The sequence below is a fragment of the Gadus macrocephalus genome, chromosome 19 (genome assembly GCF_031168955.1).
Source record: "Gadus macrocephalus chromosome 19, ASM3116895v1".
NCBI classification, from domain to species: Eukaryota; Metazoa; Chordata; class Actinopteri; order Gadiformes; family Gadidae; genus Gadus; species Gadus macrocephalus.
This window is the reverse complement of record NC_082400.1, coordinates 1938282-1958982: the sequence shown is the minus strand read 5'-3', so window position 1 is coordinate 1958982 and position 20701 is coordinate 1938282. Positions and strand designations below refer to the sequence as shown.

Below are 20701 nucleotides of genomic sequence, written 5' to 3'. Positions count from 1 at the left end.
AAAAGACCTTCTTCTTTTCTCGTCCTCCTCCAGGGAACATCTGATCTTCTCCCAGAAGTCTCTGGAAACGCACGGCGTTGCGTACGTCCATGACAACTCAGACACCATCAACGACGGTTTCGTCTTCCGAGCCTGGGTCGCGTCTTCAGAAAAACTCTCTTCTTCCACACCTCCCTGCTCCTCCTCCTCATCATCGTTGTCATCATCATCGACCTCTTCATGGTCACCGTCCCCGCTCCCAGAGCCGTTGTCTCTCTCCTCCTTTGCCAGGCCTCCTCAGCGGCGCTCGGAGGACCCCGTGGAGGTGATGGAGAGGTTCAGCATATCGGTGAAGCCTGTCAACGACCAGCCCCCCCTCCTCAGGACCAGCGCCCCGGGGGTCCAGGTGGTGGTGGGGGAGACCATCACCCTGGGGCCAGAGAACCTTCAGGTCGGGCTTGCCCTTTGCCTTGAGGGGATGTGAACTGAATGGATATCTGGCACCGCAGTTCTACGTTTGGTGAATGGGATCTCAGTGTAGTCTGATTGTAGCCTGAATGTAGTCGGAATTTGGTCTGAATGTAATCTGAACATCGCAGTGTAGTCTGATTGTAGCCTGAATGTAGTCTGAATTTGGTCTGACTGTAGTCTGAATATAGCCTCAATGTAGTCTGAATGTAGTCTGAATGTGGTCTGAAGGTAGTCTTAATGTAGTGTGACTATAGTTTGAATATAGTGTGACTGAAGCCTAAATGTAGGTTGACTAGTCTGAATGTAGTGTGACGGGAGTTTGAATGTAGTGACTAGTCTGAATGCATTCTGAATGTTTTTTTTATGTAGTTTGACTGAAGTTTGAATGTAGTGTGAATGTAGTCTGAATGTAGTTTGACTGTAGTCTGAATGTAGTGTGAATGTCGTCGGAATGTAGGGTGAATGTAGTGTGACTGTAGGGTGAATGTGATCTGAACGTAGTGTGACTGTAGTCTGCATGTAGTCTGAATAGGGTCTGAACATAGGCTGAATGTACTGTGAATGTAGTCTGAATGTACTGTGAATGAAGTCGGAATGAACTGTAAATATAGTGTGAATGTAGTCTGAATTTAGTGTGACTGTAATCTGTAGACTTCAGTGTTTTCTTATTAAGGTACGGCCACACCAAACGCGTATAAAATCGGCAATTTTTCCATAGGGAAGCATTTGTTTACGCGTGTATGAGGTGCGTACACGCGTATCATGCGTACCAAGCAACATTTTACTCGCGTTAGGGGCGTATGAGGCGCGTACATATACGCGCGTACATATACGCGCGTACATATACGCGCGTACATATACGCGCGTACACGAGGAGTTCAATTTTTTTTACTTTTTACGCTCATGCGCGTGATACTTAGCCGCAATAGCCAATCAGCGTGGAGCTTGACCCGACGTCACTGGCAGAGAGTAGTGACCCTTGCACAGAAGCATACGGCCGACATCTTTCTTTATTCTGGGTGGAAATAGTAACATAGTTACGCCATTAAATGCGTTTATGGAAACATTTTTAGTGAGAAATGTGCATTTTACTTTCATAATGTTCACTCGGTGAATGTGAAGGATGTTTGGTTTGATAGTTATGACGAAGAGTGAACGCTCCGTTCACTTGCATGGACAGAGTCTCTGGTTGCTAAGCAACCTCAACGTCTTGGCGGACTATTTCTCTGCCGATCAACACTACGAATGCTGGAAACACACCAGACACACCATGTGAAGTTATTTAACCCGATTATTGTTATTTATATCCGAGATTATTTAATCTAACCCGATTCAAGCTCTATCATGCACCCAAACACGGCGGCGTTTGGGTTTCCTTCCTCGGACTCCTAAATCCAGCGCAGCCACAGGCGCGTAGCTGCGTATGTGGGACCATTTTTGACACAAAATGGTCAAGCAACATTTTAGCTGCGTTACGCGCGTACATGGTACGCGGGATACGCTTTTGGTGTGTCCGCACCTTTAGGGCTTCCAAGGTCAGTTGTGGATCGATTTGTCTTTGTCTATGCCAAAAATTGTCATTTGTGAGCTGAATTGTAGAATTGAAAAGAAGCATTAGCCCGGACGTACCCCAAACCTTCACTGTATCCAGGTGGACGACCAGGACACCCCTCCAGAGGAGCTGCACTACAGCGTGATCCGCAAGCCCAGCAACGGGTACCTGACCCTGGGGGAGAGGCCGGAGGCGGTGGCGTCCTTCACCCAGTATGACGTCAACCACGGGCGGCTGCATTTTGTCCAGCAGGTCCCTGACCACTCCTCCACTCTTACCACTACATCCTGCTTTAACTGTGGTTCCTTTAGCTGGCTGTTGATGGGAGTCACAGATGGGCCTGATGGGTTGAGATAAAACGATTTAGATTGGGCTAGATTCAGGAACTCACGCTATGAAAGGATTACCAGACGGAGTTAGTGCATTATATAATAAATGTGTCCTCCCACCTCTAGGGGGAGCCCTCCACTGGCGTGTTCTACTTCAACGTGACCGACGGATACCACCGGCCGCTTTATAAGATCTTCAGTCTGGAGGTCACCAAGGCCACCATCTCCATGGTGAACAACACCGGCCTCTCATTGGTTCAAAGCAGAACCGCCGTGGTCCTCACCACCACTCAGCTGGCCGCCCAAACAAATGGCCGTCGCCCCGGCAACATCACCTACACCGTCACGACGCACCCTCGCCACGGACGCATCGCCATCAACGACCTGGAGGTGGTCGCCTTCCGACACGAGGACCTACGGTTGGGTCGGGTGGTGTATCACATGACCGAGCTCAGCGAATCAAAGGACAGCTTTAAGTTGTCAGTGTCAGCGTCCTCCTCCCCCGGCGTGGTGTACAGGGACCTGACGGAGCAGGTGGTGAGCGTGACGGTGCGGCCGCTGGTCTTCCTGAGGGAGGAGGTGCGCGTGCCCAGCGGGGTGGCGGTCAAGCTGTCCAAGGCCATGATGGACGCTTCAGAGCTGGCCAGGGTCAGCCGGGCCGACCCCGTCTTCCACGTCCTCACTCCGCCCAAGCACGGCCGACTGGTGAAGGTAACTCCGTCGCTTTGGTCGGCCCACAGTGTTGTCACCAAATACATTTGGGATTTGTTTTGACTTCATTGATACAGTCAGACACTCGAGCTGCCCAGCACAACAGCAGTCCCTCTAGACCAGTGGTTCTCTAACTATGGTAAGCATACCACTGGTGGTACACAATGCGCTATTTGGTGCATGTTTAACAATTATTCGCCGAATGCGAAGTGAATAGTGGGGAATTCACGGAGCCTGAGGTTAATAATTGTTTTAGTATAAACTACACATGAACACTCCAAAAATAAACTAGATTGCACTTTTTGCCGGGATTTAATTGTTTTCGTTAGCGGTTTATTCGTTTTTATTAGCGCGAAGAGACGACCGTCACGCACATCAAAACAATATCCCAAGTTTGAGATCTCAATCATGGAATATTGCCCAATATCCCATGATTGCGAACCAATCAAATTGTGACATCTTAGGAGGTTCACATGTAGCATATACTAAATAAACATATATATTAATGTATTTAACATAATAGTATATAAATACTTAATATTTGTTTCAATAGCCTTTTTCGTAGATGGGTTGTGGCGGGTGGAAAACATCCAAGATTACATTTACATTTAAATTTAGGGCATTTAGCAGACTTTCTTCCCACGTGACATACAATAAGTACATTTGTCATTAGAAGTGAAACAATACATCACTGTCGGTACAGTAAAGATGTTCATAGAACCAAGTGCAAGTACTAACCATTGCTACGCAAAGCCATTCCAAGTATACAGCAGTGATAGCTAGCTACTGCAGATGCTACACAATTAAGAACTGCAATTAAGTACTATGATTTCAAGCTAAACTGTCGGCAAGATATAAGCGCTAGAATTATGAATGGTTAAAAAACAGGTGGCTAGCAGGAGAGCAGACAGGAGTAAAATATTTCAGGCAGATTGTAAAATCAGTGAAAAGAGAACAGGTGGTACTTGATGATGTTCTTAGAAATTAATGTATGAAATCATTGCATCTCAAACGTAATCTTACAACCGAACACGCTGTACTGAAAGAAAAAAAAGTTTATTCTTCCTTGGAAAACTTAATGGAGTCCAATTTATGTGAGACATTTCTTTATTAAATACTCACAGCAAACACAACTTCACGTTGAATCTTTGTAGCGTTGCAGTGTTTCCCACAGACCAGGTAACAATGTGTGGCGGGAGAACGCCTCATGCCCCCTACACACCCCCTGTCAGTCAATGGACGTCGGAAGGCTTGGCTGACGGATGGGGGAGCTTTCCGGGGTCGTAAGAGCCCGAGACATTGCACACATTTGCATACGCGATCTGATTGGATGATGGCTCCGTCGGTGCTGAAAAAGTTTAACATTTTTCAACTTTTTGACAAATGGATCCACAATGCACGGCCTGGGGGGCCAACATCCAGGGGCGTTGCGAGGTAGTGTGGGGGCCCCAAGCAAGAATTCTTAGGGGGCCGACTGTTGACGGTGGTGGGGGGGGGGGGGGTTCGGAGCGATTTTTTTTTTGGGGGGCCTTTTGGGGGCCCTAGTAGTGGCCCGGGGCCCCAAGCAATTGCCTGGTATGCCTAATGGGACGCGGCGCCTCTGCCAACATCGTAATATATAAACTATAACCGCATTTCACTGCTGCGCCACACATTGGTCTACGGGAAACACTGCGTTGACTTGAGAAACCAGTAGAATCAACATGAAGGGCAAAAGGAATAATAATCAGAACAATGCCAACTAGGGAAAACGCGCTGTTTGTAATGTAGCAACAATCAGAGTAATATGGAAACGGTAGGGTTATAATCATATTAATCATTTGGCAGAATAGTTTCATCATTTGTTGCCTATAAATACATGTGTGCATAGCGTGATCAGTAACTAACCAATGAATCCGATTTGCCATCCACCTTTTAGGAAAGAAAGCAAACAACTGTAAGGCACACTTTAGAATCAAGGAGAAGCGTGTCAACTAGCAGGTTACTCAGTAAGTAGACTGTCCACATTTATGTTCAGGTCAGACATTTGTGACATCACAGAACCCACAAAGCCAATCACTTTAGATGCTGGAAACTCACCTTTGACATGGCCTTCGCTTCCTCAAAATCTTAGACCAAAAACATAAACACAATGAGTGCAAGGCATTGATGAGACATGCCATCAGAATGTTGCTCAGACCTCATTCAGCTAGAGCTAATAGATTAGACTCCACGGTTATGTCAGCATCCCTTTATCATCAAAGGCCAGACTATTTGAAACCCATTAGACCATGATAGCCAGTGAGACACACTTGGCTCCCATGCAAGCGCTATATGTCTGGGTGCTGTGGATTTATGCATGTTACCATTTAATTTTTACTATTTCTAGAGGTGCTTTCAAGGGCAGGATACAAGTCATCTTCTCCTGAAAGGTAAGAGTAGACTTTGTTTAGGACTTTAGATAGAGAAGTACATTTTCTTGGTGCATTAGATCTTAATCAGAATTGTTTTATCCTCAATGTGATCAGTGACCTGATTCAATAGCATCATATTAAGATAGTTACTAGAAAGCACGAGTTGCTGGGCAACTTGAGTGGAAAATATACAGACCATGGAGGCTTTCTGGAACCGGCAGTAGACCAAGCCACCTGATAAGAAGAGAAGGGCATTAGAATGTGTAGCTGCAGGGAGTGTAACAAACTGATGTTGGAACACTATATATCAGATATGGGCGAAAGACAAATGATCCCCGTTTCAACATGGTTATTCAGCTGAACTATAATCTCATCATTGTATCAGCATTCAGAATCTGTCCTTCAGGAAAGAAACCTACCAAGTTGACCGCTACCGCCTCATGCTCAGGAGTAAACTGCATCTCTCCAGTCTGAAATAAAAGAGGCAACATTAGCCCACTTCCTCCAATTAGATGAACTGAATATAGTTAAAACATATACTCAGATAGGGGCGAAAGACAAATGATCCCCGTTTCAACATGGTTATTCAGCTGAACTATAATCTCATCATTGTATTAGCATATGGAAACCGTCAAAAGAAAGAAATTTACCAAGTAGTCCCATCGCCTTGCGATAAGCAATGCAAAGCACATCCCGAGGCTGAAAAGGAAGGCTGAGGCAACTTTAACTTATGTCTTCCAGCGAGACAAATTAAACATAGCTACAACATGAACTCAGATAGGGGCGAAAGACAAATGATCCCCGTTTCAACATGGTTATTCAGCTGAACTATAATCTCATCATTGTAGCCGGACAGATTTCAATCTACAAATCACAAGTCTCACCTTTCTAGTTTATTGGGAGACTGCACTTCAGGGAGGCATCTGCCACTTTGGATCCTGAGGAAAAGCAGGAACATTAGTTAGAGCACCTCCCATATCCAGCTGATCAGGCATGCTGCTTGCCCGTACACATCAGATAGGGGCGAAAGACAAATGATCCCCGTTACAACATGATTCTTCAGCTGAACTATAATCTCATCATTTAAGTCAAGTTAACCCATGTTTCACCAGGACTGAAAGTTACCATCAACGATCCGGGGATGGATGGTACATGATGAGCACCTGTAAATTCATTAAAGTCAGTTATAAAGGGCCAAGACTTGTGGAGGACAGCAATATTGGCTGGCGCTGCATCAGCAATAAAGTTATCCGTCATTGTTAATCAGAGAGATTCCCAATGTTTATCAAACATTGACATCACTTAGTTTGAGGTTTACATCATTAGAGCATCCGAGTTTAGACAAGTTACCATTCTTGGAGTCGATCATGTCATCTGGATAACTATCAGCATCTGTAAACATGAGATTACTAGATTCGATGTGAGTAACAAATGTTTGACTCAAGTATTTCTACAAGACATTGCATCAGTAAAAAAAAGTTGTCCATCATTGTTATTCTGAGAGATTCCCAATGTTTTTCAACATTGCATCACATGCAATTAACAAAATGAGAAATGGTTAGGAAGTCACCTGACCTGGAGAGGTAGCGTCGCTAGATCTTCAAGTTAGTCAGCACCTGTAAAGAAATGATAACATGAATAATCTATACTCAGTCCAAAAATCCTAACCAAAAAGTTATCAATACCTCAGAGAATGCAATTGGTGGTTGCGGATTCGTCATCCAATTTTGTCAAGAGTAGCAAATGTGGTCATCATTGTAGCATGAGAAGGGAAGAATTTTATGTTGCAAGAGTGATGCCAATAGAAACTTACCTCGCTGAGCAAAACTCGCAGCAAACTTGCTACCATGTGTTCAGTATGTTTCCTGTAGAACAATCAGACGTTAGTACCGAGTCACTGTCACCCAAGATGCAGAAAAGCCAGATGAACAAGTCTCAGCGTAAGTTTAATCAGAAATCCCTTCTGTCCACTACTCTTACATAATCATCCTCGACTTGAAATACTGTTGGATAAGCAGTTGAGAAACGTACCCGATTGAAAATGTGATTTCCGTCACAAATACAAGGCAGCCATGTTACCTAAAAGAAAATTCAGAGATTAGATAACTGCATGGACTAGAAATAAAAAGCTTTACTCCAATGCGTTCAGTATGGTTGGCGTTTCATCACAGTAATTCAGATGTCCCTACCAACATGTATATCATCATTAGCTCCACTCCAAAGTATGTTGTTGTAGTACAGGCAAGAAACCTTACCTAGTGACTGAAACACGATTCAATAAAAGGTCGAGTCCCATCACAAAGCCAACACAGGCTGGTTAACCTAAGGAAAGGAATTTTAGAATTTAGACCACCGTGCATGGGGAAAAAAATAACAAAAAAGCTTTGCTCCCATACGTTCAGTATGGTTGGCGTTTCATCACTGTAATTCAGATGTCCCTACCAACATGTATATCATCATTAGCTTCCCCCGCTCAAGTATTTCCCCCACCCCAAGTATTTTATAGTAGTTGAGACAAGAACCCTTACCTAGTGAATGATAACGGAGTCATTGCCGACATCATGGCGCCACTGCAGGGAATAAGAAGACACGCAGTACTTAGTTATGGCCGATGTTTTACCATGAGAAAGAACTACATTGAGCGTTGCTCCCATGTGATCAGACAAGAAGAAGAAAAGTTGGTATTTTCTCAATGAAAACTCAGATGTCCCTACCAACATTTATATCATCATTAGTGCATGGGTAAGTAGCAACCAGTCATCGGTACTGCAGCCATTTGAAACTGAGACACGTGGCTGATTGAGGCCTAGGATTTTCATGAACTAAACGTAAACATCAGGCAATAATTCCATGAACAGAATAGCATAGAAGTACTACCGACATTAAACAACAATACAGGCAGACATATTTACTTAAGTTAAACTAGCAGTAACTAATTATTTTTGAGATGATTTAGAGGCGCACCTACTCACAGGATGTCAATGGGGAACTCGAGACTCAAGGATGGGTGGAAGTCCTTTATATAGGGAGCCGCTGAGGATTATGGGTAAAAGTATGTGACAGTGTCAGTAACTGGCTCCCCTTCTGGCTGACTGACCGACTAGTCACAGTAGAATAAATAATTATTATTTTGTGTAGATATTGTGAGCTACTTCTAAATGGAGCACTCTAAGCTGCCCAACCTCAACTAAACAACAAATATTAATACTTTGACTATTTTTGATTAACCAGGTTTTTCCTATGATTACCTATGGATAATATGCTATTGTTGGTCGAATTTGATGATCTTGTGTGTTTTTTATTTCTGAATAATGATTACTGCGTTGGTCATCAAACAGTGCCCCTTAATATGTGACAACTTCAATTAGGGAATTACTATCTGAATTCAAAAGCAGCACATTGTATTATGTTTTATCAGCCTGCTCATTTCCATAAGTCGAACATTAGTTTAACAGACAATCACCTCATTCACACTAGCTCACTCTGTCTACTCTGTACTTTGGACTAGTCTAATACACATGATTACCAAAACTCGAATGATCAACTTAGCTGGAAGTCTTGTGTTATGTGACCATAGCTTTAGAAAATGTATAAGAGTGAAGCATACATCAAATGATTATTACAAAGTAATTCAGTTCACTCATGAAGATTTAATATTATGCATCAATAAACTTGAAAATCAGATACAATCATTGCTCATGATAAGAATGAAATAAAAAAGACATGGTCTGATGGCTTTCTATGAAGAAACGCTTGGTGATTATGAAATGGAATAACAAGGCCTCAATTCAATTTCAATGTAAAAGACAAACAATGAAAACTGGCTTTTAGTTTTAATAAACTGCAACTTTTAATTTGTTATTCTAGATGAAAAAAATCTTACAATTATAATGAAACAAATATGCATTCTTATGTGAAAATGTTTTTCCACAAGGCTTCTTCCATATTGGCTAATATATCGATGGCGAGAAACACAATCTTATTCAACACTTGATTTCAGCAGGTTCGGTGTAATATGCCTTTGTGAATGAGAATATGGATGAAACCCGCATAGTTGGAAAGTAATCTATATTTTGACCAGTATGGTTCCCATATTTAAAAACATTGGACATAAGTTTAAATTCAAGCACACAACTTAGACTTGAGGAGCCCTCTATGAAAAAGTATCAGAACTCAACCATTGGTTCGATGTAGCCTCTTTCCCAAACTCTTAAAAACACGTTGCCACCATGTCAGTAGCCAACTATGACTTCCGTCAGGGAGATGCCTAGGAGAGAAGATGTGCCGAACGAACAGGAATCTCTTGGCGCACCCTTGCTTCCCACAACCCCGTCACCAAGCCTTACAATTATCCGGACACCGAAAAAACAGGTCAACATTAATTTGTTCATAAATGCTTGCACAAAAGAAATAAGTAATTCCAGACGAGTGGATATCCAATCCCAAGATCCTTTTCCAGAGGAAGGTGGAGTTAAACCTCTAACTTAAAAGCCTAGTTCCACGCTGAGAGCCAATGAGTGCTCAGATTCGTTCTCGGCATTGTGAAGCCATACCACTTATGTTATAAAAAAATAACCAATACCACTATCATAGTCTAAATGTGTGTAGATGCTAGCACGCTTGTCGGTCTTGCTTCTGCCCACAAGCGTGTCAGCTCAGTTAAAGGAGGCGTTGAGATGTCCAATGGCGTAAATGGAATGGATACTTAACATGTGATGAAGCCTTTAAAAGTTCTTACCCTCAAATATTGAAACTATTGCCAGAATGGGAAAAAAAATAAAGAGCGCAAACAAATAAAAAAAAGTATATATCTATATATATATATATCCACCATATGTATATCCAGGGCCGTCGTAAAGGGGTGAAAGGTGATGACGATTCTAGGGGCCCACAGCCCAGGGGGGGCCCCCCGTCAACAATTGCTCCTTCCACCCCCCCATCCCCCCCCCCCCCCCCCCCCCCGTCAACAATTCAGCGCAGGGGGGCCCATCAGTACCTCTTGTATAGGGGCCCAGGACTTGGTGCAACGGCCCTGTGTATATCTATATATAAACAACAGTTGTCACTAGTTGTGTGTAGGCAAGCCAAGATGTCCTCTCTTCCGTCGTCGTGAGGTCCTTCCCTCGTCCGGTCTGTGGGTGATGGGAGGGGACTGCGGCCCTCGCTCCTCCCTCAGCAGTTTCCCTGAGATGTAGTATGCCGTATTGTTTCTGTTGAGGTACGTTTCACTTTAACACCATCAACAGACGCATCAACCCTCCTCCACCACACCCATCCTCACCACCACGATCACAATCACCATCACTCCTTCCGCTCCTCTTCCTCCTCCTACTCATCATCACCCCTTGCCCGGGATCGGGGACAGGCTTGATTGTGAAGTCCATATAGACAAGAGTTGTTGCAAAGAACGGATGTGCAGAAAGTCCTGTGTCCCTTGCACTGTGCTGCATGGTTTAGTCTTATTTTATTTTTTCATTTTGCTCCCCGACTGACTTCATTCAACATTGGTTCATCAAACGCAAAGCTGTGTACATATTCAATCATTCAAGTCATTTCGAAGGCTTGGAAAATAGGTCATGTGCAAATTAGTTCTTATGAAGACTCCTGTGTTGTGTGACGTGTGTGTGAGTGTGTTGTTTGGCTGTTTGTGTGTGTGGATGGGAGGGAGGTCGTCTCAGGGCCGTGGTTGAGCTATCCTCTTTAGTAGCGGCTCGTCGTAGACCCAGCACTCGCCGTCTTCGTGGCAGTGTTGTATAGTAGCGAAGTAGAAATACTTCGTTACTGTACTTAAGTAGTTTTTTTGGATATTTGTACTTTACTTTACTACTTATATTTCTCTGTACTTTTTCTTTTACTTCGCTACATTTTGCGAAGAAAACTGTTACTTTTACTCCGCTACATTTCCCTTGAAACCTTCGTTACTCGTTACAAAATCAACTCATCTTTAGAAAAAAAAAAAAGAATCATGAGAGATATGAGAATAACGTCGGGGACTGTGGTAGAACACAGACTGCGAGCCTGTTTGGCAAATCAGCTGTCCCAGCGCACGTTCGCAAAGCCCCCTTGCTTAGTTACTGTTGCTACGTCGATCAAAACTCCTACGACTGTCAGCAGCCTGTGAAAGGCTATTTAGCATCGCAGGCCTAGTCTTCAGCCCTAGAAGAGCGAGACTGAATTCTCAAAATTTTGAGAATCAACTTCTTTTGAAGATGAACAGGAATTTTTTTAGTTTTAAGTAATGACTTAAATGGTTTTTACTTTCGGTGCTGTTTTAATAATGATAAATAATTAATTTAATTTGTATAGCACACTTTAACACTGCAAGGAGGTTTGAGTGTCCTTGATTTAAAATGAGCGGTGAGGAGGTCCTGGAGGTAGGTTGGACCGGAAGTGTTTATGGCCTTGTGGAGTTTTGCCTATTGTGTTTGTGTTAGTTGAAATAAACTCCATTATTCTCAAAATTCTGACCCTTTGCTTTTTTATTAACAGCAGTTACTTGTACTTTTACTTTCAGTACTTAAGTACATTTAATATCAGAAAAGTACTTTTGATACTTAAGTACAGTAAAGATCAGATACTTTAATACTTTTACTTAAGTACTATTCTAAAAGGTGACTTTTACTTTTACTTAAGTAATTTTCCAGTAAGGTATCTGTACTTTTACTTAAGTATGGCTTTTGAGTACTTTATACACCACTGCTTCGTGGAACAATTGGAGAGAGACGGAACACAGTCAATACCATTGGTGTAGACCAGGGGTTTTCAAAGTGTGAGAGAGTGAGCCCCCCCTCAGAGAAAAAGTTTCAGCTGAGCCCCCCCCCCCAAAGAAAAATGTTCTAAGTAGGCCTACCTGTGTTTTGAAAGCTATCTTAATTATTTTACACATTTGAAACATCTCTGATCATAATTTTAAAACATTTGAAATATACTTTTGAAACATTTGAAACATATTTCTGAAACATTACAACATCTTTGTGCGTTTTTAAACACATTTCTTAACACAATTTAACAACTTTATCTAAGCATGTTTTAGCTTAAAGGCACCCAGTGCAACTTTATGTAAACATTCAATGAAAAATAAACATTCAATTTCTTGTCTTTTTTACACGTAGTAAGTTTCAATAACTCCATACCATTACATATCGACATTCAAGGAGCAAAGATGAGACGTCGTTGTGTGGTGAGAACTGATAGAAAATCGTAAACAACAACAATCGCCGGTGGGGAGAAGCCATTTTTCCATTGCCTGGAAGCCTGCTTTATTTATTGTAGGTTACAAAAAATAAAGAAAATGGCGGCATTGTTGTTGTTATCGATTTTCTATCAGTTCTCACCACACAACGACGTCTCATCTTTGCTGCTTGAATGTCGGTATGTAATGGTATGGAGTTATTGAAACTTACTACGTGTAAAAAAGACTAGAAATTGAATGTTTATTTTTAAGCCTCGAAAGTTGCACTGGGTGCCTTTAACCTTTTTTAAATACATTTGAACATCTTAATCTGTGTAAACTGCCAGTTTACACAGATTCATTCAGGGTCCCCGACTCTGAATTTTCTGAGTCGAATCAGATCTGCCTTTTCAGTCCAGAGATTCGACTATTCGGCGGGGTTTGTTTACCGGTGTTGCTATGGTGACATAAATTATTATAAGCAACTGAAAACGATGCCGGTTTGAAACTAAAACTGTGATTCTGAAAAAAGTATAAATGCTATCAAAATTCAGTTGGGATAGTATTGAAGATACAAGTGTGTAGATTTGTTTAATGGTTTGGACGATAGTAAACGATTGAAAAATGAATGAGTTACGATGTCTAGAAGTAGGTGTATCAGAATGGGCTGACGTCTTCAATGAAAACAGCTGAAAACGAAGCGGTATGAAACTAAAACGGTGATTCTGAAGAAATTTTAAATGATATCGAAATGCTGTTTAGATATTATTGAAGATACAAGTGTGTAGATTTGTTAAATGGTTTGCACGATGATAAACGGTTGAAAATTGATTTAGTTATGTGTTACTTCTACAGTTCATCGAGTACGACTGATGATTTGAATCATCGACTTTCAGTTTTTTTTTCGGGTTTATTTTTTTCTCACGTCGCGCCCCCCCCTGAAGAACTCTGGCGCGCCCCACAGTTTGAAAACCACTGGTTTACGGTATAAAAAATATGAGAACCACTGCTCTAAACAATCTTGTTCGAGAGAACGTTTCAAATATTCCTAAGGTAATCGCAATGGCTGTATTCATCTCTGATGTGCTTTAACATGTTTTTCAGTTCAACCTATGAACCCATACATCTCATATAACATAACACACCTGTGCCTTTGTCTCCACAACGATCCCAACGTATTCTGCCCTCTCACGTCCTGAAAACACAGGTGACCTATGACCTGGACCACACCTCGGAGGTCCTGACGACGTTCACCTTCCGGGACGTTGTACAGGGCCGCGTGGCCATCCAGGAGACGCTCAGCGACGACCTCCCTCTCCAAAACGGGTCGACTGGGATCCCCCTGCGAGGCCACGCCCCCGCCACGCCCCGCAACGACTCCTTCACCTTCCTTGTGCGGGCGGGCCAGGTGCAGCCGGCCGTGGGGGAGCTGCACTTCACCATCCTGCCCCACCACCACATGCATCACAGCGGCCCTAAGAAGGACCACGCGGGGGCAAACAAAACCACCTCCTTCAGGGAAGGCCGGGGGAGGGGCAGAGAAGGAGGAGCTACCACGACCCACACGAAGCCCAGTGTGCCCTCCGACACTCACATCCTGTCCCACAGAGCCCACAACCGGACGCTCCACAACAAGACCAGGGCCCACCACCACCACCACCGCGGGGCCAACCACACCCGGGCTGCAGGTGAAACGGGGAGGTCGGGGGGGGATGTGTTGAGGGATGGAGGTGCAGGCGGAAAGAAACACGCTCCACCCCCCGACAGCCACCCTCCGGTACAGAGGAGCCCCGGCCTGGCACGCGGTCCTCCTCCCAACCTCCATCCGGTGCAGATGGAGGTCCTCCCCCAGCCCGCCTCCGACCCCCTGCTGCTCATCCTTCCACTGCTGGCCTGCCTGCTGCTCATTGTCATCCTGGTGGTGCTGTGCCGCGTGTTCAGGCACCGCAGAGAGAAGCGGGCCCGCATCCGCCTCCTCCAGGAGCTGGCGGCTGTAGCGCTGCCCATGGACGGCAGCCCATACTTGGGCCGACCGGAGCGCAGCCCTGCCATGCCCTCGGTGGTGGTGACCCCCATGGTCCCCCGGAGCTGCCCCAGCTCCCCGGTGGTGGCCCAGTTCCCCAGGAGGAGGAGCCTGGCCCCTAGCATCATGCTGAGCGGCCGGCAGGAGACCAACATGGGGGCTGGTGGTGGTAGGATGGGAGATCTCGGAGGTCCTGGAGGTCACCCAAGTGGAGTTACCTCTGGTACCCCCAGCGTTGGGAGGGTGAGGGTCTGTCAGATACCCAAAAGCCCTGCACCCTCTCTGAAGTACAATCAGTACTGGGTATGACAACATAACTTAGAACTCAGTGGAATAAATACTTACGGCACAACAGTAGAATTACTGGAACATGTTCATGTATATTTAACTGAAGTGGAACTTGAATACATTTTTGGCAAGTACTCTTGGAGGTCATTCAGTTTTTCAAATTTTTTGCTAATGGAATTGTTTTTTTGGTCAACTGTCAAAGCTAGAAAATAGACTGCAAATTGGGAATGGAATAGCATGTTTTATATTGCACATTGCAAAGCAGAATTACAAACATTTTCATACCAAAGAAAATGCATTCATTACTCATTATTTGTTAAACAGAGTATCACTGCACCATAATGCAATTTAATGCAATGACACCAGCACAGACTTCAATGTGTGCATCAAATGTTTAAAGTATGATTTGGTCTTTAAAGAGGTTTATAGTCCTCATGTGGTCGTGATAACGCCTATTGGGGTGAATCAACAAATCCTCCTCTCAGCGAATATCTTCCTGGTTAGATCAGTAAATATGAGATCATATGTGATTGCCCCCAAGGGTGTGTTTCGGAGCACACAAGCAGCTAGAAGGGAATACATGGTATATTGACTGTTCTATCTCTATAATACAAACAGTTCCCATCCAATGAGGACATTGCATTTGAATAACTAATGCAGTTTTCCATTTTTAAGGGCATTATTAAAATGCATTCTGTGTGCTTTCCTTTTGTTTTGATTGTTGACAGAATTTTAATGTTGATAGATGGCTCCTGGAGTGATTTCTAAAGGAGGAAACATTTGTACACGACCTGTCCTGTCTTGCCTTAATTTAAATACAGTGTAAAACCATGGATTTAAGTAACTTCAACACTGGTTATAGGGACTGCAATGTATATACTAACTGCATTAGGATGGATGTAGTGACAAATACTGTGTGTTTCATAAAAAAAAGCCTTCCACAGAATGAACAGCAAGTTGTTGATAGGTTTCAAGTACAACTTCCAGTCTATACACTGTTACTTTCTACTCCCCCTTCATTCAGTTTTTATCATTTTGCCATTTATGTAATTGATCGGATATATAGAATCAAGGTTAGGTCCACAGTGAGCGTTTGTGATATTTCAATATGTTTGAGGAATGTAGATTTAACATGATTAACAACACCGAATATATTTGATAATTCTACTATTTGGTTGTTGGATATTGATTTTCTGTATAAATTCTTATTGATTAATGTCTCCATTTTGAGACGTAGACTGTAACCCAGTTCATTTTTCTTTTTTTTAATTAAAATTTCATTGAGTAGCTTTTACAGATGATTTTTTTTAAATAAAGGACATCAAGTTAACGTAACTATATTTTCATTCTTCAAGCATATATGTTATTACAGAGAGCTGTGAATGATGTGTTCAACTAGAAAGTGCATTTCCTGCAGAAAATGCGGTGAGTGCTGTAGATCAAAATGAGGTTGAAAATATATTGTAGTAAAGCCAGATAGTTTAAGACGTAAAGAAATGTTAAATGGCTTAAATCAAGTGAAGGGATTTGAGCAGAGTCTAAATGGAGCAAACAATGTAAAAGTTAAACAAATAGCTAATGTGATCAAGTTTGAATACATTTGAGATAAAATAGAATATCTGAGCTGTTCTGTTGGCAATTTCCAGCTCAACTATAAACTTAAAACTGCCCAATCAACGTAAAACCCACCCTAAACGTATCTTGCCAGAAATCCGAATAATCATATACTTCTGCAATGGCAAATACACAAATACACGAATACACACCTAACACAACCTGATTATTAACAATGACATTATGTGGTACACAAGGAACCTCTCATCTATCTCTCACACACACAAACCTCAAAAGGTCTGTGTAAAAAACACACTGACAGTCAATAAGATGTCATTAGTACACAACAAACAAAATAGGCATGTAAAAGACCAATGGTGAGCACAATAGACTCTTGCTTGCGACCAATTTGACTTAAAGGCATATTGTACGATTTTCAGTGATATGCACTTTTTAATATGTTGTTGAAATTGGTTTTTACATCCTGACAGCAATAAATAACTTATGGGCAATGAAAAAGAAGCGAAAAAAAAACGAATTTTGTATCTGCTATAAACCTGTTAAAATGCTTACCAATCGGAGACATTGTACCCGAATCTAAAGAACCAATCACAAGCCTGCGCGTTCTCTCCCCTCTGTGTACGAGCCTGAGCCGGCCTGAGCGCGTTCACGGAGGGCAAAGAAAGCGTTGTTGTCATAGTAGTTCATGACAGTGGACTAGACCTAGTGAGCCTACAACGTTAACACGATGGAAGAAAAAAAACAGAAGTTACCACTGCCACCGTTACTTGCCCCGGTTCATCCTTTTAAAAAGGCAAGAAAAAGAAAGACAGAAAATGAAAAGGCAGCAACAAAAAAAAAGTTGGAGAATGCTGGAGGAAAAACGAGAATAAATATTGGATTCGCTTTTCAGCGATGGCGACAGCTGAGGGAGTTGAATGGCCTGAAAAGTGACGCAATGGTTGCCGTTGAAGTAAGCCGTAAGCAGCATTAGCGCTCGTGCACGGCTCTGTGTCGAGGGGTTGGGGCAGGGAGTCCTGAAGGGTGGGGGAGGAGTTAAACGGAACTCCGAAGAGAAGCTAATTTCAAATCATGCTAGCTCTCTCACATCGTACAGTATAGCTTTAATAACTTTTACGTTACACACACACACACACACACACCAGTGATGGAAATTACCTTTTTTGCCCACCGGCCACTGTGGCAGGTGGATTAAAAAAAGTAGTAATTGGTCATTGGACCTCAGTGACTGAGGTGGTCAGGAGGTCGGAAATGTAATGTGGAGCCAGTCCTTTCAGAGATTTAAAAACAAATAATATCAATAATAATCAATCCTAAATCAAAAACAGAGCCAGTGGAGAGCCGTAATGTGCTCCCACTTGCGTGTTCTTGTTCAAATACAGGCAGCAGTGTTTTGAACTAATTGAAGGCAGGATAAGGAGGAGGAGCTTATGCCAGCATTAAGAGCATTGCAATAGCCAAGGCAGGAAAAAATAAAAGCATGTATTGCAGTCTCAAAAAATTTGGAGGATAAAAAGGGCTTTACTTTTGATAAAAGCCTTATGTGAAAGAAGCTGGATTTTACCACAGAGTTTATTTGCTTGTCCAGTTTAAAATCTGCGTCTAAAATTACACCAAGATTTCTAAAAGAGAAGGCGGGGCTACGCAAAGAGTCTAGACCTCTTAAGAATAATTTTCATACTCGTGAATGTTTACATTTTTTAATGAATGAAGACACCCGCATGCAAGAATGAGTTTACGTCTGAGTGTAGGCTACAAACGCGGTTAACTATTTACGGGCAAGAACGCCAAAATATTCTTCATTTTGCCGACCTTCATTTTGCGTATGGAAAGCGCACTGGCCTGCGTATGATAGATGGAGTATGATGACGAATGTATTAGATATGCATTTCCATAGGGTTTAAATTTCCCTCCCTGACACAGACGCACGCGCACAAACACACTCCGTTTGCAGGGACACAGCCACAGAAAATATATGTTTGGTACATGAGCTAAATAAAAACAATCCTTAAAATAGTCATGCTTAAAATTATCTTACATTTATCTAGAACTTCAACTGGTAATAATCGTACAAGAACTTAGAGAACATCAACATTACATAACGCCAGCTCGACTATACGTCATGAATCAAATCTCCTTCACAGCTAACTTGGGCTATCGCGCTCCAGCCTCACCGCCCAATCTGGCATCACTGCTTGAACGGCCTTGCGCTCGAGCAAATGCAACTCAATGAGACAAACTGGAAATATACGCAGCGGGTTGGGAAATTAAACTTAAACTGTGATACTGAAAAAAGTATAAATGATATCGAAATTGTTGAAGATACAAGTGCGTTGATTTGTTTAACGTTTGAACGAAGGTTAACGATAAGAAATTGACCAAGTTACGAAGTATGAGGTAGTTGAAGTGTCAGAGAATGGCATTGACTTCCATTGTAAAAAATAGTACTTTAAACGGGGCACACTTTAATAATTCTGAGAGTATTATCATCACTCTTTTTGTTGAGTGATGAAGCTCTCAACAAAAATGGCTGCGCCCGTAAAGACAATTATTTTCTTTGTATTTGTACCACGTTGGTCATTTTAATGTAGATTTTAAATGCTCTTGCACACTTGATCAAATTGCTACTTTATTCAGGTCACCAATTTATGCATTGCACGGTCTTGCTTTGCTTGCAATTCAATGTAAAGTTGTGTTGTTTGTTTTCGACATCTGGATCACACCATAAAGGCGCGTTCAGTCTCCTGGTGATAACGAGATGGCTCGCCAGTGATGACGCTCACGCTTAGGCGTGTTCCTGACAGCGACCGCTCATGTGCACTTTGGGAAACAGCCGGCTGGGAATCTAAAAGTTCTTTACAGCAGGGTCAGAACTAAACAGAACTTAGTAGGATCAGTCTCAAGTTTGCGGGCCATTATTTCCTTGATGCATATCACCTACTATCCTTTTGCTTTTATTTATGAGAAGCACATATTGCCACTGTATGGAAGGCAACACTTGCCCTTATCTAGAGCTGGTTTACCAGTAAACAACATTTAAAACTGAGCAAAGTCATGCCAACAGACGTTTCAACATCAATCAATAGTAAAGTATGGCAATGGCAAGTGGGAAGCACCAACCCCGCTACACTTGCATACCCTTGAAAAGGCTGTTGGATAACATATATGAATACAAATTATTCCACACAAAAAATCTAAGCCATAATGACGAGCTTCCAAATGTTATTACACAGACAGTGGTGTCATTCATTTTTTTCATGATGTAAGCTTCTGTCCACCCCTTCCCCAACTTGGCAGCATGTGTGGGGAAACTTATTGACCTACAGGCTAATCAAGGTCTTGTCTGATTATTTTCACTCTCCTGCACGTGGTGGCTGCTGCTGGTTGCTGCTGCTGGTGCTGGTGCTTGTGGCGCAGGCTGCTGCTGCTGATGGTGGATGTGGCTGATTGTGGATGCGGCTGATGGTGGATGCTGATGGCGGTGGCAGCTGCTTCTGGGGGCTTGAGCTGGCTGGTCCTGGCAAACACTGCTGCTGTAGGTCGCTGCTGCTTGAAGCGATGGCTGCTTGAGCTAGGTTGGTGGTGGTGAAGGATGGTGGTGTCGACTTCTGCTGCTAGTGGTGGCGGCTTATGCTGGCGACGGCTGTTGGCGGTGGCGACTGCTGGTGACTGGTGTTGTTGGTGGCGGCGGCGACGGCTGCGATTGTTGTCCTTCCTTTCAACCTGATGCACTTTGCTATCCTTAACCTCAGCCTGATGTATGTGGAGTATTTTCTTTGTTTATTAATAACTAGAGCTGTCAAGCGATTAAAATATTTAATCGTGATTAATCGCATTAATGTCATAGTTAACTCACGATTAATCGTGATTAATCGCAAATTATTTTTCTCTGCTAAATATCCCTTGATTTTTTTGTCCCATAATTCTTCTCATTTTAATTCTCTTATCAACATGGTGAAGTCCATCGGCTTGCCTTGTGCAAATGATTTTTTATTGATAACAACATTGGCATATACTGATCAAAACAGGATGATACAAAAAAAGAGCCTATAGTGCAATTAAACGACTGCATTGAACAAATGTCATTTGAACATAGCAGTCAGGCTACTGTTTCTTTGTTTTGAGCCAAAGAAAAAAAAAAAAAAATTATTTTTATAAAATAATTGCGTTAATCGCGCGTTAAATTTTTTGACGCCGTTAAATTTGGTT

General features: G+C 42.7%; 1 protein-coding gene, 1 long non-coding RNA gene and 10 other non-coding genes across 19 annotated transcripts in view; 1 reads left to right on the top strand and 11 right to left on the bottom strand.

The window, feature by feature from the left end:
- The window catches only part of LOC132447840 (chondroitin sulfate proteoglycan 4-like), a 55079-nt gene extending 38827 nt beyond the window's left edge, over window positions 1-16252 (top strand). Inside the window, exons 19-22 of the mRNA XM_060038832.1 lie at window positions 34-430; window positions 2102-2254; window positions 2458-3042; window positions 13814-16252. Of these exons, the coding sequence (XP_059894815.1) occupies window positions 34-430; window positions 2102-2254; window positions 2458-3042; window positions 13814-14938 (2260 nt within the window). The 3' untranslated portion in view covers window positions 14939-16252. The remainder of the gene's footprint in view (window positions 1-33; window positions 431-2101; window positions 2255-2457; window positions 3043-13813) is intronic.
- LOC132447850 (uncharacterized) lies at window positions 4651-8424 on the bottom strand. Of its 8 annotated transcripts, none has more exons than XR_009523230.1 (12): window positions 8408-8424; window positions 7964-8005; window positions 7691-7757; window positions 7249-7514; window positions 7011-7051; window positions 6786-6827; window positions 6561-6598; window positions 6320-6373; window positions 6086-6134; window positions 5855-5905; window positions 5632-5669; window positions 4651-5446 (listed from the first exon to the last, which is right to left on the bottom strand). It is a non-coding gene; the product is annotated as an uncharacterized LOC132447850 (long non-coding RNA). The 8 variants fall into 8 exon arrangements; XR_009523229.1 differs by having other exon boundaries at window positions 8400-8422; XR_009523228.1 differs by having other exon boundaries at window positions 8404-8421.
- LOC132448099 (small nucleolar RNA SNORD47) lies at window positions 4814-4888 on the bottom strand. The gene has a single exon (XR_009523303.1). It is a non-coding gene; the product is annotated as a small nucleolar RNA SNORD47 (small nucleolar RNA).
- Window positions 5735-5820, bottom strand: LOC132448105 (small nucleolar RNA snR60/Z15/Z230/Z193/J17). The gene has a single exon (XR_009523309.1). It is a non-coding gene; the product is annotated as a small nucleolar RNA snR60/Z15/Z230/Z193/J17 (small nucleolar RNA).
- On the bottom strand, window positions 5968-6054 carry LOC132448103 (small nucleolar RNA snR60/Z15/Z230/Z193/J17). Its single transcript, XR_009523307.1, has one exon. It is a non-coding gene; the product is annotated as a small nucleolar RNA snR60/Z15/Z230/Z193/J17 (small nucleolar RNA).
- On the bottom strand, window positions 6202-6287 carry LOC132448106 (small nucleolar RNA snR60/Z15/Z230/Z193/J17). Its single transcript, XR_009523310.1, has one exon. It is a non-coding gene; the product is annotated as a small nucleolar RNA snR60/Z15/Z230/Z193/J17 (small nucleolar RNA).
- Window positions 6441-6527, bottom strand: LOC132448104 (small nucleolar RNA snR60/Z15/Z230/Z193/J17). Its single transcript, XR_009523308.1, has one exon. It is a non-coding gene; the product is annotated as a small nucleolar RNA snR60/Z15/Z230/Z193/J17 (small nucleolar RNA).
- Window positions 6894-6976, bottom strand: LOC132448097 (small nucleolar RNA SNORD79). The gene has a single exon (XR_009523301.1). It is a non-coding gene; the product is annotated as a small nucleolar RNA SNORD79 (small nucleolar RNA).
- LOC132448110 (small nucleolar RNA SNORD75) lies at window positions 7367-7431 on the bottom strand. Its single transcript, XR_009523314.1, has one exon. It is a non-coding gene; the product is annotated as a small nucleolar RNA SNORD75 (small nucleolar RNA).
- LOC132448100 (small nucleolar RNA SNORD74) lies at window positions 7572-7645 on the bottom strand. Its single transcript, XR_009523304.1, has one exon. It is a non-coding gene; the product is annotated as a small nucleolar RNA SNORD74 (small nucleolar RNA).
- Window positions 7825-7898, bottom strand: LOC132448101 (small nucleolar RNA SNORD74). The gene has a single exon (XR_009523305.1). It is a non-coding gene; the product is annotated as a small nucleolar RNA SNORD74 (small nucleolar RNA).
- On the bottom strand, window positions 8085-8178 carry LOC132448102 (small nucleolar RNA SNORD74). Its single transcript, XR_009523306.1, has one exon. It is a non-coding gene; the product is annotated as a small nucleolar RNA SNORD74 (small nucleolar RNA).
- Window positions 16253-20701: the final 4449 nt, after the last annotated feature.